At 36.6% G+C, this 18,801-nt stretch overlaps 1 protein-coding gene across 2 annotated transcripts; it reads left to right on the top strand.

Moving 5' to 3' along the window:
• Positions 1-6,177: 6,177 nt before the first annotated feature.
• Positions 6,178-18,574, top strand: LOC137005753 (mycocerosic acid synthase-like polyketide synthase). 2 transcript variants are annotated; one of them, XM_067366468.1, is made up of 7 exons: positions 6,178-6,207; positions 6,661-6,759; positions 6,847-7,000; positions 8,987-9,147; positions 11,038-11,244; positions 11,721-11,902; positions 12,006-18,574. In XM_067366468.1, the coding sequence occupies exons 2-7, from the start codon at positions 6,702-6,704 to the stop codon at positions 17,562-17,564; spliced, it is 6,321 nt and encodes a 2,106-aa protein (XP_067222569.1). In that variant the 5' UTR covers positions 6,178-6,207; positions 6,661-6,701; the 3' UTR covers positions 17,565-18,574. The 2 variants fall into 2 exon arrangements, with proteins under 2 accessions (XP_067222569.1, XP_067222570.1); XM_067366469.1 differs by lacking the exons at positions 6,178-6,207; positions 6,661-6,759 and having other exon boundaries at positions 6,862-7,000; positions 9,072-9,147.
• Positions 18,575-18,801: the final 227 nt, after the last annotated feature.

Raw genomic sequence — 18,801 nt, 5'->3', positions numbered from 1 at the left:
CGGAGCTTCGAGGGGAGATTGAAGATGTATTAACTAACTGTTAATTTTCGATTTCTTTGTTATTTAACACCAACAAAATGAGTTGTTCAGCAGTAAACTGTACTAACCGACCTACAGGATCTGACGGATCACTGAACCTTTTTCTGTAACATTAAATATGGGTGTTATAAGCTAATTAATAAATGTTATTAGTTAAGATAACACACCTAATGTTAACAATGTCGGGAAAAAGCAGGTGATCGTTATCTGGCAGTTACTTATTATTTTTATGGGTATAAAATAATAATTAGCAGAACAAAACTAATGATAGCTTACTCTAATTACAGCAATCGATCTCCTGTAATGTTAGTTGAACTTGATTTAAAATGGCAGGACCGTTTCTGACGATTTAGAGTTGTTTCTAGTGGCATATTATATTGATTTTATCTACTGAATTTGCTGTTTTAAAAGTATTATTGCTCTAGAAATAGAATAGCCTATTATTTTATAGGTAGAATTTTAAATTGTATATAATTTTTATAGTCTATTTAAAATACATGAATGATGACTCAGTCGTCTGGGCAGAAGTTTGATATCGCGACTCCTCCTCCGGCTCCACTGACGGTTCCTTCTGCGCATGCCCAGGCTCCAAACTTTTTTTTTTTGACGTATTGCGTAACATGTCAGCGCCCATTCGGTCGGCCATTTTGGCTTCAGTTCATTACAATGGAAGGAAGCGACGTCGCGTCGTCCATCTTTTTTTACAGTCTATGGTTCCATCTCTGTGCTCTTTGGATGCAAGGGATAATTCAACTTGTAAACTTAAGGATAATCCAAGGCACTTGAATCATGTAAAAAACTAAACGCGTAGGTGTGCAGTCTGTAAATTTGAACCAATAAGTCAATAATTAGCCAGTATACTATACATTTTGAAATAAAATTATATCTAATTATATCTTTTTTAGGTCCTGCATTTCCTCCAAGCATACATTGTTTGACCCAGTTTATTTTAAACACTTGAGGCCAGTTGCATGAAGCTAGTTGAACAAACTCTGAGTTTCAGAGTAGGTTTTGAGTTGACAAATCCAGAAAAATCCAACCTGGTTTAGATCACACTTGACAGGCTCACAATGCTCGGTATAAACTTTCTCTGCCAACTCCGGTTTAATCCAGAGTTTGCAATTAACTCTGAAGTACGTGCACCTGAAAGTGTGACACGTGCCAATCACACAGAACATGAAGAGCGTCCGTTTGATTCACTTCTCGTGAGAGATTCATTTTTTAAAGTTAGATATCCACCTTCTTGGTATTCCTTAATCAATTCATTATAAAGAATATAACAAGAAAAAAAATCCTAAAATTATAAAAGAATGCCTATTTTTGTATTCATTTTTTGTAAAAATTGTATAGGGTCGCAAACGAACCGAGGTGTGTATGAGTGTACGTATATTTATTTTCTGCACAACAATAATTGAATCTTAGATGACGGAATACGTGCAATTCACCATTATTCCACAAGGTGGCAATGTCTGATACACAATGCTAAAGTGACGACTCATTCAGACAGAAAACAAAATAATAAGAAAAACATGAAATGGCTCAGCAATTTACTGCAGAACAAGTACTTAACGCAATCAAATATGACTGTAACTGTTACTGGATGAATGAAGATGTTGAAAATTATATAGTTTTGAGGATACGTTTGAGCTCGCGAATGGGCTCATATTCGTGACCTCAAACTAGCCCATTATTTGCTGAATTTACTGGCAAATGAGCTCTGACGAGGACAGTGATGATGGCATAAAACATCTGCTCAAACTGAGCCCTTTCAAGCTCCAAAAGGTAACAAAATACAATTTATTTTATTTTTCTGTAATTGTTACTCTAATATCAGAGGAGTTTTATATTATCGCGACAGGTAGAGATCCTTCCGTGTTAGATATAGATCCGGGTCGATAAAGACCTGAATATGTAAGAATGATTGGTGAAACAGTCATGCATTTAAGGGGTTAATCAAGGGTAGCCCGGATATGACATCATTGACAGGTGACACAATGACACAGGGCATTTACACTGGTCAAAATAGCTTATTTCTCTTGATTTAAACATTCTTGGAAACATTTGGAATAATGTAAGTACACATGTTTACGAACTGTATTCTGTTCCACTGTTATAGTTGATTTGGATATTATAATCCAGTAATCTTACATACTGTGGCTTATTGAATTGTGAAATTAATAACATTGAAGCCTCTGCACTTGATATTCAACAATACTGACACCATTGTCTGAACTGAGCTTGACAATAACTTCACTGTTTCCTCCAGAGATGCTTTATAGATAAATTAACTTAATTAATAACTAATGATTTTTACAGTGGAATGAATCAATACTGAGCCTAAGCTGGACAATGACTCTATTTTCTTCTAGAGCTGCACAGCCAAAATTATATATCAGTTATCAGCTGCTATGACACAATCTGCATTGTAAAAAGTGCTATATAAATAAAGGTGACTTGACATGACTCTGTCAGCATAGTCCCTAATAGTTGCTTTCCTTTTAATGTATTTAATCTTATTTTTCCAAATAAATTTGAACAATACATTTTGTCCACATAATGCCTTACAATAAGGCAGAGTAAAGTATTCTTGAAATTTCTTCAGCTTTTGATAGCAGTGTCCTCCCTTGTATGGTTAAGTCCCTTTGAAGCCATCCATTGAAAAAAAGACTTTGTTTTCACACGCTTCTTTTCCCGTCTTGATCTTCTCTGACATGGACGTTGGATTCTGGCTTCACTATTGATAGGGTTAGATGGTAATTTTGTTCTTCAAAATATACTACAGATGTGATTGGCTATCTTTGATTAGGCTATATTTTGCATGATAGAAGAATCGCTCTGTTGATCAGCAATGAAGAAATTTTATGAAAGATGAGCGGGTCAAAGTGGATGTTGTTCACAGGCAGAAGATCATATGTGAAGACCATAGGTGGGCATTATGCAAATGTGCAGGGTATCAGCAGGGCATTAAAAGTCATTAAATGGATTTTGCAAAAATTAAGGCCTTAAAAAACATTACATTTTATTTCTAGAGGCATTACATTTTTTTAGATTGTTTTGAAGAAAAATAAAAATATATATAAGAAAAATAATACTACCCGTTTATTTGAATATAGCCTTTGATTTGCTGTCGTAAAACATATACATTGGTGTGTTACACACACTGAACTAGTTTGGTAATTGCCACCGTCCGGTGCAAAATTGCTGTAATGCCATTTTGGACAGTGGCTGGCTGGGACCTGGAGACAGAAGGCTGCATTAGTGTTGCAAACTTAGCGACTTTTCAGATCCCTTTTGTGACTTTTTTCTAAGAAAGCGCGTTGTGACGAATATAGCAACTTGTTAATCTGATCTAGCTCCCGAGACCCCCTGGTACTGCCGCACAAGCGTGAGGTCTTGCTTTCCTACCACAGGCGCATCTCTCTGGTTCAGCAGAGCATTCAGTTGAGGATGTGCACTCTGTCAGAGAACGAATAAAATAGATACTTATTGCTCCTAACCTGAGTGATCATTTTACGTGTACATATTATCTTAAGTGTATGGTGATTTTTCAGTCAACATCTCGATTATGAATCAGAATTTTAGTGTTGGTTTAACATGTCAGGGCTCGAACTTTACTTTCCTGACCGGACAAGGACCTGATTAAAACGCTGACGTAATAGGCTGTATAATGTACTGATTGAGGCTTGCGCACCATCTCGAGGAGAATGGAAACATGAGCGAAAGCACACACAAAATGAAACTCAGTTAAACATACTGCGATAAAAATTCAAAATGTGGAGTTTTTATAACATGATACTGGTAAGCAAAACCACACGACCAAGAACGCTGAGCTGTTGTCCTAAATAGGCTACCATCACGATTAAAAACGTGACACTGATTTCATACAACATTTCAGTTAACAAATAGTTCATATTAAGCCACTTACATTTTAGAAGGAACACTCACTGTTTTTGTTCTATTTTATCTGTGAAAATAGTTTCAAACCAATGCGCAACGCTCAGCCTTGTTTTCATTCTGAATGATTCAGCATTTTGAATGAATTGGTTTGCAAAAGATTCAATTACCCATTCATAAACAACTGCCTCATTCTTGAATGAAACAGCCATAGGAATGAATGTTTAAATTAATGACTCACTTATTAAGAATGTTACTTGACGCCACCTACTGGTGGTTTAGTTTAATTTTAAAAGTATCATTTTCCCCCCAACATTTAATATTTGTAATTTCAAACAATATTTAAAACAATCCCATAACATTATTTAATGCAATTGTAATCAATCAAAAATATGCAGATTTACATGTCAAAGTTGCAATATTCTGAAAGGATATTGCTTCAGAACAAATTTATATTTATACCACAAAAAAAAAAAAAAAAATCCAGACAAACAACTGTTTTATCACGTTTCAGTCACCATTTCTTATTGTCTGACAACAAAAACAGAAAAAATATAGATAAAACAATTTTATTGAGAATTTGGCTGTATTAAAAGTATATTATGTGACAAAGGGTAGCAGCAGAGAAGCAAACAAATGTAAAGGGCTGACACTCGGCAGAATGCGAATACAACGACATGATGAATTTTCTAATTGCCATATGACGTCATCTATCAAGATTTAGCAACAAATGGCATTAAAAAAAATTTACGAATTGGCATTAAAAAGCATTGAATTAGATTTGATGAAACCTGTAGAAACCCTGTTACATTAAGTATGAATGTTACAGAAGTGAGACGAATTACTGACGACTCATTTCGGTAGTTCAGAATCGATTCTTTCTTTTGGGAGACAGAAACTTTATTGGGCACTTTGATCTTAAAACTTTTCAGACCTATTGTATTCATAGACAGTGATATTAAGGGAATATTTGAAAAGCATAAATAGGGGCATTTTAAAAGTTATTAAATTTAGTCATTTATGCACTGATTTTGATATAGAATATGGCTTTTAGACACATATTGATATAGATGCTAAATGAATTTCAGACACAATTACTATTTTTTGCTGTGAACTAAAGTTAACGTGAAGGATTATAGCACAAAAGAGGGTAACAAGTAATTAGGGGCTAGACCATTCAAAGCTTTGATAATTATCAGAATTTTTATACAAAGTCTGACAGGAAGCCAATGTAAAGACAATAGTTTGGGTCTGATATTATCATATTTCTTAGTTTTGTTAAGCACTCCGATGCATTTTGAGGCTTACTGAGTCTGCAGCACACCAATCTAATTACACATCACAGCAATCTAATATCATAATTGTATGAATAAGTTTTTCAGTATCAGAGACAGACAGCATATGTCAAGTCACCTTTATTTCTATAACACTTTATACAGCACAGATGGTTTCAAAGCAGCTTCACAGTAATAAACAAGAAATAAGTCAATGATGCAAATTCAGTACTATAGTATTCAGTACAATACAGAAAATAGTGTCATCATTCAGCTCTAGTCAGCACTGCTTCAGTTCAATCACAGAGTCAATGTTTCAAACTCTTTCAGTTATGAAGTCAAATTGATAAATGCAGTATTACTCAGTACTAGGTGTCTTTACACCTCAAAAAAAGCCAAACTCAGTCAGCTCAGTTCTCCTCTGGCCTAAAATATGTCTTAGTTTAGCAACATTTCTGAGGTGGAAAAGGCGATCAAACGTATCATCTAGTTTCTTAACTCTAGAAAATGGCTTAACAGTAATCCATTAAAAAAAGAGTTAAATTCACTTGTCTAATATTATAAGATAAGTTTTTTTTACTTATACCTCTGTTTTGTCAGAATTGAGAAGAAGGGAAATACTAACCATTCAGTCATTGATATCACTAATGTATTCTGCTAACTTGGCAAATTGAGAGGTCATTGCATCTGGGGTAAATATAAAGCTGCATTTGCATAGGTTATATCTAAATATGTGATAAAGAGTCAACTTTATCTATTCCAGTTTAAATTACAGCATCTTCCTTAAAGAGATGGAAAACAGCCAAAGGGATTTTCTTAAGAAATAAGCTAACAGGAAGTCCCCTTCAAAAAGCCTTAAAAACAGGTAATGATTTCCAGCTAAATAAAATGTTATACTAGTTAATAATAGCCAATCATTACCTTTAACTTGATAAATACTGGGTAGACTGAGCCTCATGTAAGCATTTTCAACAAGACCTGATTCAGCATGAGTATCCAGGCAAGTCAATGTTTTTCGTTTCATTTGCTTTACATTTTTTCTCTTTCTTTGAGCCAAAATTTGGAAAAAAATAATACAAAAGAAAAACTATTTAGTTTCAGCTTATCAATATATATAAATAAATTCTAAATTCTAAAATTCTTAAAGCAAATATTAAAAACTATTATTTCATATACAGTGAAATCTATATGTACTTTTAAAATGTTTATTTATCTTAGCTATATTTCAGATGTTCAGATTGTCTCTACACAATACAGGACATCAAATTCTGGTTGACCAGTAATAATTGTCCATTCTGTATCAACTTAACCAGCGACCCCTGGCTAAAGATTTTTTCCCTTTTATTTACATTTTTTCAGCTGAAAGAAATGCATAAAGAAGAAAGCTAAAATATTTAATGCCATGGATGAATATTTAGTTAACTGCCTCAGTGTCTGTTTTTGCTGTCTATAGATTGTAAAATCAAATGTATTTGCACATTCGGCATATGCAACATGATGGATGATGGTGTAGAAATCGCTGTTGTTGGCATTGGATGCCATTTTCCTGGAGGTAATTGTTAATAATTTACAGTGTTTCATTATTTGTTCATGTTATGACCTGAATTGTATTTACATTGTATGTTCTCATTTATTTTAGGTGAGGGACTTGAAAACTTCTGGCGAGTCCTCCTTCATGGAGAGAACTGTGCAGTTCAGATACCAAATGACAGGTTTAATCTCTCTCAGTGGTATGATCCAAATGAGAGTAAGGCAGGAAAGACATACACAGCAAAGGCAGCACTTATTGATGGGTAAGTCTTCAATCAATTTGCCCTCATTAAAAGAACTTATGATATTCAGTTAGGTTTGACAAGATAAACATCCCAGTGGTTCCCAAAGTGGAGGTTCACTTATATTCACTTATATATGGGAGGAGTTGGATCCAGATTCAGGGGGTAGAGGTAGATTTAGGTAGAGATGGGTAGGTTTAGGAATATGTGAAGTGGGAGGAGTTGGATCTGGATCCAACTTCGCCCCCTGGATCTCATGTTCTGCAGTGAGGAATGTCTCAGATTCCAAGCAAAATGCACTGTGTTCACGCTAGCAGCTCAGGATTGGCGTCCAAATGCTGTGCGCTCCATCACTTCATGTGCTGAGTTTAACCTGCATTTTTGATTACTCCTGAATTCTTAATTTAAGGTGCATACATGGTGTTCTTGCACTAATGATACATTTATAGCAATTTTGTACTTTGACAGCCAATTTGAAATATAGGCTATATTTGAGTATTGTGTGTATCGGATAGTTTAAAATATCAAACGATTTGAGTTTTTGCCATTAAAATGACTGGAAAAAAATGTTCCAATCAAACTGAATTTACCCTGCTCTTTGAAATGTTGTTTTAAACCTAAAAAAAAAAAAAAAAAAAAAAAAAGAAAAAGAAAGAAAGAAAAAAAAGTTGTTTTAATGTAGCTAGCTACTTTTTGATAGTAACTTGTGGTGTAGCTAACTACTTTTTCAGAAGGGTAGCTTGAATGTAATTTAACTACTTTATGCCAACAGTAGAATTAAATAAAATAAAAAAAAAACACTCGTATAACATCCTATTTGAGCCTTATGTACTGTATATATTGAACTAAAATGACAAATGTTGGTAAAATATAGCTTAAATGGCAAGAAAGAAAAGAAATTGGCTATTTTAACTTTAGTACAAATAATACATTTCTATTTACACTTTATATTAACAGCATCAATCACTATTTGCACTTAGAGGAAACAAGATGCCATTTGTTGCTATTTATACCTGAATTTCTATTAATTACTCACCCTCATGTCATTCCAAACTGGCAAGACCTTTGTTCATCTTCGGAATACCATTTAAGATATTTTTAATAAAATCCTTTTTTTTTTTCCTCCCATAGAAACCAGCGGAATTATTACATTCAAGGTTAAGAGAAGTAGTATAGATATTGTTACAATAGTCAACCTGACTACAGTGGTTCAACCTTAATGTTACGAATCGACAAGAATACCTTTTGTGTGCAAAAACACAACAAAAATAATGACTTTATTTAACAATTTCAGATGTTGACATAGTGATTGCAGTGCAAGCTTCTGTGTTTTACGTTTGGATGCCAACTCATTATTGGCCAGCTCCTGCGTCAACATCACACGCATGTTTCGTGCTGCTCATGTGTACAGCATCAGCCAATACTGATCAGGTGTTTGGATGTAAACACGGAAGCCTGCACTGCGTTCACTATGTAAATTGTGTCTGACAACAGTTCAAATTGTTAAATAAAGTCATTATTTTTGTTTTGTTTTTGCACACAAAAAGTAATCTCATTGATTCATAACATGAATATTTTAACGATGTCCTCTCTGGACCTTGAATGTCATAATTTTGTTGCTTTCTATGGGAGATAAAAAAAAAACCTCTCTGATTTCATTTAAAATAACTTAATTTGTGTTCTGAAAATGAACACAAGTCTTACGGGTTTGGAACTACACAACGGTGAGTACATAATAACAGAAATTTAATTTTTGGGTGAAGTAACATTTTAATGTGGGTTTTTCCCCATACAGTGAAAAGTCAATGAGGTTCAATGTTGTTTGGAGCCCACTGACTTTCAAAGTATCATCTTTCGTTTTCTGCTGAAGAAAATAGTCATAGAGATTTAGAATTAGATCATGTGAGGATGAGTGATGATGCAATTGTCCTTTTTGGGTGAACTATGTCTGTAGTATATGAACTCCAAAAGCAATAAACCCATCATATACCTTTTATGTTTGTGTAGCTTCAATGAGTTTGACCACAAGTTCTTCGGCATCACTAATGCTGAAACAATAACCATGGACCCTCAGCACAAACTTCTGTTGCAGTGCACCTACAGGGCCCTAGAGGATGCTGGGATACCAATGGAAAAGGCCAGTGGAATGCGAACAGGAGTATTTATGGGTAACGTATAAGCCAAATATAATATAAATGAAAAAAGTAACTTTTGGTGACTTTTAATCCAAGTGAAAAAGTATATGCACTAGCATGGGAAGTACCTTCAGAGCAACCTCAGGTTAAGATTCTTTGCTAAATAGCACATTACTTTTTTCTCAGGGGTCAGAGGATTTTTGGGACCCTGGAGAAGTTTTGACATGCCCTGACATTCAGTTGTTCATAAACATATTAATGGAAAAAGTGTCATTACACTGTATTCAGCACAAACTAGGCTACAATAATATGTGAGGAACATGTATGTACATGTTTGTGTTTTTGAAGGAATAATGCATGGTTATTGAAAAAACTAAAAACTTAAGTCACTGAAATAAAGCAAAAAAAAATATTAAATCTTTGTTCACAAGACTTCTGGGTATTTGAAGTTGTAGACTAGAGTTTTTGCTTCAAAATGAGGTAAAAATTATGCTGCCTGCTTGTTCATATAAAACAATAGAGAGATTTAAATTTTCTAAAACATCTTTGGTCAAGAAACACAGTATGCGTGGAGGCGTGAATCCTCATGTATAATGGGTGATTCTCACCTGAGAAGACAAAAGAATCACATAATAATGACCTGAAATGACTTGCATATTAATGAGGCCTTTCAGTCAGGTAGGCTGTGAAAAAACCCTCTGTGATCATGATTCAAATCTCATCATGGTGTAAATCAAACATACAGAAAAAACAGCAATACTGTGAAATATTATTACAATTTAAACAATGGTATTCTATTATATTCTTTAAAATATAATGTATTTCTGTGATGCAAAGTGTCTGAACAATTATGTTACCTCTATGGCATTTCATATAGGCTTTTAGCTTAAAAGCATGCACATTTGGAGAAATATTGATGGATTCTCATATGTTTGTCAATTTTCTATACAGAAGAGTAATATTTATTCAGGATTTATTGCCATTACTATGAGTGCTGGATACTGTTTTTTCAGTTCATACTTGCAGCCAGAGGGCGCTCTGTACACCTTTAGTCCACAAATGCCTGAGCACTAAAGAAGAATAGGCAATCCAGGAAATAACCGAACTAACAGAGGACAGAGATCACTAACTATGACTATTCAAAACACTTTTCAAGACAATAAATACACGATTGAGACGATGAATGCATGTATTGACTCAGAATTTGCGTCTGAATAGCGCTGGCTCCGTGGGCGTGGCCGCATTAGCAGATAATGAGCTGAATCACGGATTTCTGACATGGCTCTCTTTTCATACAGATTACATAAACACAGAATGTTTGTTTTCGATTTGACTTACACAATTTAAAACCTGACATTTCAACATTTACAAGTCTAATTTTTTTGTGATTAGTATTCACTAAGTTACAGATCATTTTCTGAGAACTATCAGATTGGACTTCCTTCAGAGGGAGACGAGAGATCACGCATCATGTTAGTTTTCTTTATTTTACAAAAAGCACAACATTTTGTTTTTACTCTGAGTGTACACAAATAAAAGAAGATATTCCACAGATTAAAATGGTGTATAACTCTTAATTGTATGTGCAACATTAACAGAGTATTTTGAGTCTCTTTCACACTGGTAAGAAAAAACCGCGGTGGTATCCCCAGCGATACCCTCAGACCTCAGAGTGTTAATTTTCTCAGTAATTCCCCAGTTCACTAGAGGGATCTAACTTGTCCTGGCTTCAATATGTGCACTTGTGCTTTAATTCCTTTATGGCACAGCACAAACAGAAAAGCTGCTTGTCCGAGCCCTGCCACTGTCGTCTCCTTGAGCAAGGCACTTAACCTCAGGTTGCACTGTAATAGGTATACAGTAAATGGCTATGGAAAAAAGTATATCGCTAGCTAACATGTTTTTTATTTGCTTGTGTTTCAGGCCTAATGAACAGAGACTTTGAGCTGGCAAATGTGAGGATGAATCCAAAACACATAGACCACACCAATGGAACTGGTGCCGCTATGAGTATAGCTGCCAACCGCATCTCATACGTATTCAACTTCACTGGCCCCTCACTGTCCATTGACTGTGCCTGCTCCTCATCCCTTGTTGCCCTTCATTTAGCTTGTCAAGCCATAAAACAAGGTAGTCTTCAAAAAAATATATACTGTAACACTGTATGTGTACTAATATACAGTAATGTGATTAGATTAGGGCTGGGCGATATATCGAATGCTTTTGTCACAATCGCCATCACCTGCTTTCAAATGGAGCGGCATTTAATAGACAGAGGCGTAGATCACTTACAAGCCACGCAATATCGCGTTCATATCGCAGATGAATCGCCGTCGATATTGAACGCGATATTGCGTGGCTTGTCAGTGAACTACGGCTTTGTCTATTAAATGCCGCTCCATTTGAAGGCAGGTGATGGCGATTTAACAGCAATCAGGGAACCGGCTTTACTGACGAAATGCGCGTGACAAAAGCATTCGATATATCGCCCAGCCCTAGATTAGATGTTTCATGTATGTTTTGCTTGTGAATTAATCAAACAAATAATTAGCCCTAGGCTGCCCCCACCACCTAAGTTTTGTGGTTCTCTGTTTTCCACTCAACAGGAGACTGTGATATGGCTTTGTGTGGTGGTGTGTCCTGTATATTGGAGCCAACCCTTTTTGTGACTCTGTCCAAGGCAAAAATGATCTCCTCTGATGGAACGAGTAAACCTTTCAGCAGCAAAGCAAATGGATATGGCAGAGGTGAAGGATGCGGGGTCGTTCTATTAAAGCCTCTGACAAAAGTAAATTGAAAGATTTTCTCATATAAACACAGCGCTATGACAGAAATACATGTTATGATAAACTACTGCAAGAAACACCCATATGTTGTCTGTATTTTGACAGGCTTTTGAAGACCATGATCATATTTGGGGTATCATCAGCAAAACCGCAGTAAATCAAGATGGCCACAGCGTTAGTCCAATCACCAAACCATCCATGGTACAGCAGGAGGAGCTGCTTAGAAAAATCTATTCAACAGAGACTGACCTGACTAGTGTCCAATACATTGAGGCTCATGGGACAGGGACTCCAGTTGGAGATCCAATAGAGGCAGGTAGCATCTCAAAAGTCATTGCCAAAGCAAGACCTCAAAAGTCAGGGCCACTCATCATTGGTTCTGTTAAGAGCAATATTGGACACACAGAATCTGCCGCAGGTGTTGCAGGGCTCATAAAGGTTCTCTTGATGATGAAACATGAAACTATTGTGCCATCATTGTTCTACTCCATGGAAAACTCTAGCATAGATGCTGAATCTCTCAATATGAAAATCCCCACCACAGCAGAAAAATGGATCAGTGACTGCATAGCAGGGAGGTCTGCAGGAATCAATAACTTTGGGTTTGGTGGGACAAATGCACATGCGATTGTCAGACAATATGTGCAGTCAAAAAAGGCAAAAGCAAAGCTGATAAGCAAATCCCATCAGTTCTTTGTGGTCTCTGCAGCCTCAGAAAAATCCATGAAAAATATTACTGCAGATACGGCAGAACAAATCCGTGCAGGGAAAATTACAGATCTACAGTCTTTACTGTACACATCCGCATGTAGAAGAAGTCACTTTAAACACAAATACAGAAAAGTATTTCAAACATCATCATTGGCAGATCTGCAAGAGAAGCTTACTGCTGCTGTAGAGAAAAAGCTTTTACCATCAAAGACAGACTCCAAGCTAGTTTTTGTGTTTTGTGGCAATGGTGTTACATATCAGGGTATGTGCAAGCAGCTCCTAAAACAAGAGCCAGTTTTCAGAGAGGAAATCTTGAAGATTGAAACTCTGTTGAAAAGCTATAGAAGTTTGGATCTGACAGAGATGCTGGAAAGTGAATCTGAGAAAAGTACAGAGCTGTCTGATCCAAAGATTGTCCAGCCTCTTCTGTTTGCTATTCAGGTTGCTGTTGTCAAACTTCTGAAACACTGGGGCATCAGTCCTGATGCTGTTTTGGGGCACTCTATTGGAGAAGTTGCTGCAGCTCATTGTTCTGGCTTGCTGTCACTTGAAGATGCAGTAAAAGTCATCCACTATCGCAGTACTTTGCAATGCACTGTGACAGGAGGAAAGATGCTGGTAGTCAGTAATATGGCTGTTTCTGAAGTCTTAAAAATTCTCCCATCTTTTTCAGGAAGGGTTTGTTTGGCTGCTTATAACAGCCCTCAGTCATGCACCCTCTCAGGAGATGCAGATGACATTGACAGGTTGCAAAAGAATTTGAGCAATTCAGCCAGTGGAAAAGATTTGTTCCTTCGCATTTTGGATGTACCTGCAGCATACCACAGTCACAAGATGGATCCCATTTTATCCAAAGTGAAACAGAGTATAGGGTCATTGCAGGCACATAATTTAGAGACAGAACTGTTCTCAACAGTGACAGGTGTTACTTTGTGCTCCTCAGATTTTATTACTGGTGAATATTGGGCAAGGAATATCAGAGAGCCAGTTGAATTCGAACAAGCTGTAAAGTCTGCAGCTGAAAACAAAAGGAGTGCTATATTTGTTGAAATTGGTCCAAGAAGATCTTTGCAGAGGTACATCAATGAGACTCTAGGAAATGAATTCACTGTGATTCCCTCAGTGCAGCCTGATAAAGATCAGGAGACAATGCTTGCAGCTGTTTCCAAACTGTTTGAGCTTGGGGTCAAAGTGGACTGGGAAATGTTCTACAAAGGTTTTGAGACTGAACCAATTCCCTACCCACAATACAAGTTTGATGATGTGAAGAGAGATGTCTTTGCTTCAAATTTGCAGTCACTCAGTCCCACTGGCAACCATCCAGTGGTTACACAAATGGGTACGGACAGTTCAATGTTCAGCTGTGATTTATCCTCTGATTCAATTGCCTTCTTGCAGGACCACAAGAACAATGGGGTTGCCATCATTCCTGGGGCATTTTATGCAGAGTTAGGTTTAGCATCTTACATGGCATATGCAAAACCTAAGGTTCCACTAAGTTCTCTGCAGCTCAGCATAACATTCCAGAGTCCATTTGTTTTCACACAGAATGCCCCAGATATAAAAGTACAGCTGGATCATTCAGACTATTTGGCTGATAACTCATGTAATTTCAAAATACAGTCTACTTCTGCAGTCTATGCATTTGGCACAGTAGAAGCAAAACCAGGTAGAAGTCCTGAAGAACAGTTAATTTCCCTAGACTGTATTTCCAAAAGATGCACATTCCACATGAGTACTGAAGAACTCTACAAACTTCTAAGTCAAGCAGGATTTGAGTATGGGTCTGTCTTCATAAATAATGCAGATGTTTTTTATGGGGAAGAATTTAGAGAGGCTATATCTTTTGTGAAGGTCCCAAAGGAAATACTGCCTCAATTACATGACTATCACCTCCATCCTGTGGTCTTGGATTACGTCATGCAACTTGTTCTTGCAACTATAGGAGGTGTATCAACAAGGCCCCAATATCCTGTGCAAATAGGAAGCCTGACTGTATTTGAAACATTGCAAGAGGAGATGGCTGTATATCTGAGAGCAGTGTATGTAGGAGAAGATGATTTTGACATTTGTGGCTGCTTAGCCAACAAACAGGGTAGGGTGTTAGTTGAACTGAAGCATGTGAAGATTAGAATGTTGGGAAGTCGTCCCCAAGTAGTCAAGGAATACTTCTTCCACAACGATTTTAGTATCATCTCTGAAGTTGCCACATTTGATACACAGATTAAGGCACTGGTCTTTTCTGGCAAGGAGGGAATTTGTAAAGCTTTGCAACAGTACTTGGACCCAACATCTAGATATGTGTCTTCTTCAAACAGTAAAATACTGTTAGAAGATGGAGTTGAACTTCTTTTCTCAAAACTGAAAATTTCAAGTGTAAAAAAAACCTTCCAGGAAATTTTGTTCATGTGGGGTGATTCAGACCTAACCTCCCTCAAATCAGAGAAGGTCTTGGACTGTATGGTGGAGTGTTGTGAGATTTTCCGAAAGCTTGTCAGATATCTCAAGACACTTCATTTCCCAGGTGATATCAGAGTAATAACCTATAGGTGCTCTGAGAGCTTAGTGGACCACATAAACCCTGGATTTGTTCTTTCAGGAATGACAAGAGCATGTGCAGCTGAATTGTCAGAACTTTCCTTCCAGCTGATTGACATGGGCTCTGCCACTTTTGAAGACATCAAAGCTTTGGTTCAGGTCATCAAATCATACCCATGTAACAAATATCCAGAGCTAGTAGTAAAGGAGGGAAAAATTCTCAAACCTGAAATCACCCACACACCTTTGCCAACCATGGCAATCTCTTCAATAAATGTCCACATGTTGGATGAAGAAGTCTTCATGTTGCAAACATCTGACCCATATATAATGACAAATGTGTCTGCGACTCAAATAGATGATTCCATTGAACTGATTCAAGGAAAAAATATTGAGCTTCGCCTCATTAAAATCTGTGTTCATTCATCAGATTACTTTCCAGTCAGCATTTCTGACCTGAATTATGGTCAGACATTGTACTGGAACAAGCACACGATTGGAAACCATAAGCTCTTAGCCCTTGACTTCAGTGGCACTGTCACAGCTGTGGGTAAAGATGTCAGCAAATTTAAAGTTGGTGATCATGTTGTGTCTTGTTACCCTGTGGCTGCCACCTCTAAAGTAGTTCTCCCAGCAGCTGTTTGCTGCAAAGCTAAAAGGCTTTCATTTTTGAATGACATGCCTTGTGTATCTTATTTGGTACTGGCTTGGGAGATCTTGCATGAGGCTTTACCCAGAGCTAAACAGCAAAGGACACTGGGTATTTTCTCCACCGTCCCTGACTCAGCTTTGATGAATGTGTTAATTGCTATTGCAAACAGATCAGGTTGGAATGTCAGAGTGAGCACACAGGCTGATAAACTGTCTTGTGATTTTAGTGAGGTTTTGGGAGCTGTTCTTCTACCTCCTTATAATGTAGAAACTGCTAAAATAGCTAGCAGTGTTAGAGGCATAAAAGACATTGTTCTTGTCTATGACAACCAGACACAATGTCCATTCAACACTACAACATTCCGTGGTACAAATGACGAAGTCCACTTCCATGTCCTCCTCATGTCCCAAATAATGCAAAAATGTTCTCTGCAAATGCAAATGCCACACATCTACCGTTGGCTGAAATCCATGCATTTGGACAGAAAGTCTTTGTCTTTGGACGCAACAGCTGTTCAAAGAATGAAATTTGAAAAAGACACTGATCTTCTCTCTGTAAAAGAATCTGAATCATACTTCACATGCCAGATCCTACCCATTATCATTATGAACAGTGAAGACAAGAACCAGCTGTCTGACATTCCAGTGATGCCCAAGCACAGTCTATTCAAGACAAATTCAGTCTATATTGTCACAGGTGGTCTAACAGGGTTGGGCTTTGAGACAGTAAAGTTTATTGCTCAGAAAGGAGGAGGGAACATTGTCATTTTGTCTAGAAGAAATCCAGACCCTCAGATGCAACAAGAGTTAGGCCAGGTCAGTAGCCATTGGGGTTCTGTCATTAAGTGTCTGCCGTGTGATGTTTCTATATCTGAGCAAGTGGACCAGACAATTGTTAATATTGGAAAACTTTTCCCATCCAGTCCAATCAAAGGGGTATTTCACAGTGCAGTTGTCCTGCATGATGGGCTGATTGAACGTCTTGACAAATCTCTTTATGAGAAAGTTATGAGGCCAAAAGTAAATGGAGTGATTAACCTTCATCGTGCTACCATACAGTGCAATCTGGATTATTTTGTGTGCTATTCCTCCATCGCTGCCTTCATTGGCAATGCCTCACAAACTAATTATGCTGCGGCTAATACATTCATGGACACTTTCTGTCACTACCGCAGAAACATTGGGCTTTCTGGACAGTCCATTAATTGGGGGGCTTTGAATCTTGGTCTTTTGTTGAACAAAGTCCATGTCCAAAGATTTCTGGAGGCAAGAGGAATCTTGCTTTTGGAGATTCCAGAAATCCATGATAGTCTTGAACAGTGCCTCTTGATCAACAAACCTCAACAGGTTGTATGCAAATTCAATTTTAAAAACAACTGGAATAACATTCTCAGTCAGAACAAAACACTGAATGTACGCTTGTTCAAAATAGCACAGGAAGCTATAAGTAAAGTTGGAATGAATTTATCTAGACTTGAGGAACCAAAAAAATCATCCTCACCACGTGATTATCTGTCTCTCATGATTAGTGAAACAACTGGAATTGAGATGGATGAGCTGAATGATGATGTTCATCTTTTCAATTTAGGCATTGACTCAATGTTAGCCATGACTCTGCAGAATTGTATCTTTGATGATAGAGGTGTGACTATCCCCCTAGTGACTCTGATGAATCCAAATAGCACACTGGCAACTCTTATTAAAATCCTGGAGAACTGTGTAGATGGATATCAGAGTGAAGATGACAGCATAACATATCTATGATTTGTAATTTGTATTTCTCTGAAGCAGTCTTGTTGTAGTCTCAAAACAAGGACTTTGTTGGAAAGTCAAGACATTTTGATGTGAAATGTGGGTATAGTTAGTAATATAGTACATGATTAAACAATGCAATTAACTCAAGTTCATTGATCTTAAAAATGTTAATATTGGCAGATATTCCAACATGAATAAATTTCACTAAATTTCCCCCCAGCCCATTGAAACTGACTATAAAGGCAACTCTATCTAACTCTAACTACTCTGTGTTAACACCACATTTCATTAACATAGCAGATTGTGGACTTAAAATTGTTTATCATTGTTTTAATTTTGTTTTTGTTCTCGAGATTACACTAGGTTTAAACACACATTGAGCACTTCAGATTGTAAAATTGCTTTCTGTATCTATTTTAATGTACTTGAAGCAAATGATTTTAATGTAATGAATCAAAACTGTATGAGTGGCACATGCTGCTGCTAATTAAGAAGATGACGATTATTTATTTTTTTATTATTATTATTTTGTCTAGCTAAAGAGATCATGACAAACCTGTTTTTAAGTTGAGTCAGTGGTAACCGTAAATATTAAATGAAATCCTTGAAAGTATGAAATAAATTTTGACTAATTAATCGATCCCAACAGTAGTATTAGTAAGATTTATAGTCATTTCAAAATACATTATGGTTTGTATGCTGAATGATGTTTAAAATACTGTCAACATTAACACTTGTAAAGATATGTTAATGGATAGTTTGGTGCTAGTACTTTATGTTGAGACTTTCTGTGGTAAATGCTATTATCATGATAATTTACAAAGCAAATGTTGAATTAGTAGCAGAAAATTAGTATGATATGATCATTTTTCAGTAAAACTTCAATGAAAGGAATAACTGAGTAATAAACTGTAAAGTACTGTTGTGATTGGGAATCGGATGTGACTGTAATAGTGTACGATATGTGGGTATATATACAGAAACCTTGTTATCCAAGGCAAATATTTGAGAAATAAAGAAAAGTAATGTAAAAAAAAAAAAAATTGTAATTTTACATTTTTATTATATTCGTGATTTTTATGTATTTTCACAGCTCTCTGTATACCTAGTTCTGGGGCCCGTTGTTTGGATGTGGATTACTCAGTTATCTGGATTTTACTGTTGAAAATTTGACATGATCCAGGATTATTAGGTTCTTCAAAGCTCATCCTGGAGTTGGTGTTATAGCAACAGTGTTAAGTTGTTA

The sequence above is a fragment of the Chanodichthys erythropterus genome, chromosome 3, assembly GCF_024489055.1.
Source record: "Chanodichthys erythropterus isolate Z2021 chromosome 3, ASM2448905v1, whole genome shotgun sequence".
Taxonomy (NCBI): Eukaryota; Metazoa; Chordata; class Actinopteri; order Cypriniformes; family Xenocyprididae; genus Chanodichthys; species Chanodichthys erythropterus.
Note: the sequence above shows the minus strand (reverse complement) of the source record. Positions and strands in the feature narration are given on the sequence as shown.

Bases quoted from the DNA above. Each gene is read 5' to 3' on its own strand.
- LOC137005753 (XM_067366468.1), top strand. From the start codon at position 6,702: ATGATGGATGATGGTGTAGAAATCGCTGTTGTTGGCATTGGATGCCAT. The intron at 6,760-6,846 runs GTAATTGTTAAT...CATTTATTTTAG, and splicing joins TGGATGCCATTTTCCTGGAG to GTGAGGGACTTGAAAACTTC. The intron at 11,903-12,005 runs GTAAATTGAAAG...GTATTTTGACAG, and splicing joins TATTAAAGCCTCTGACAAAA to GCTTTTGAAGACCATGATCA.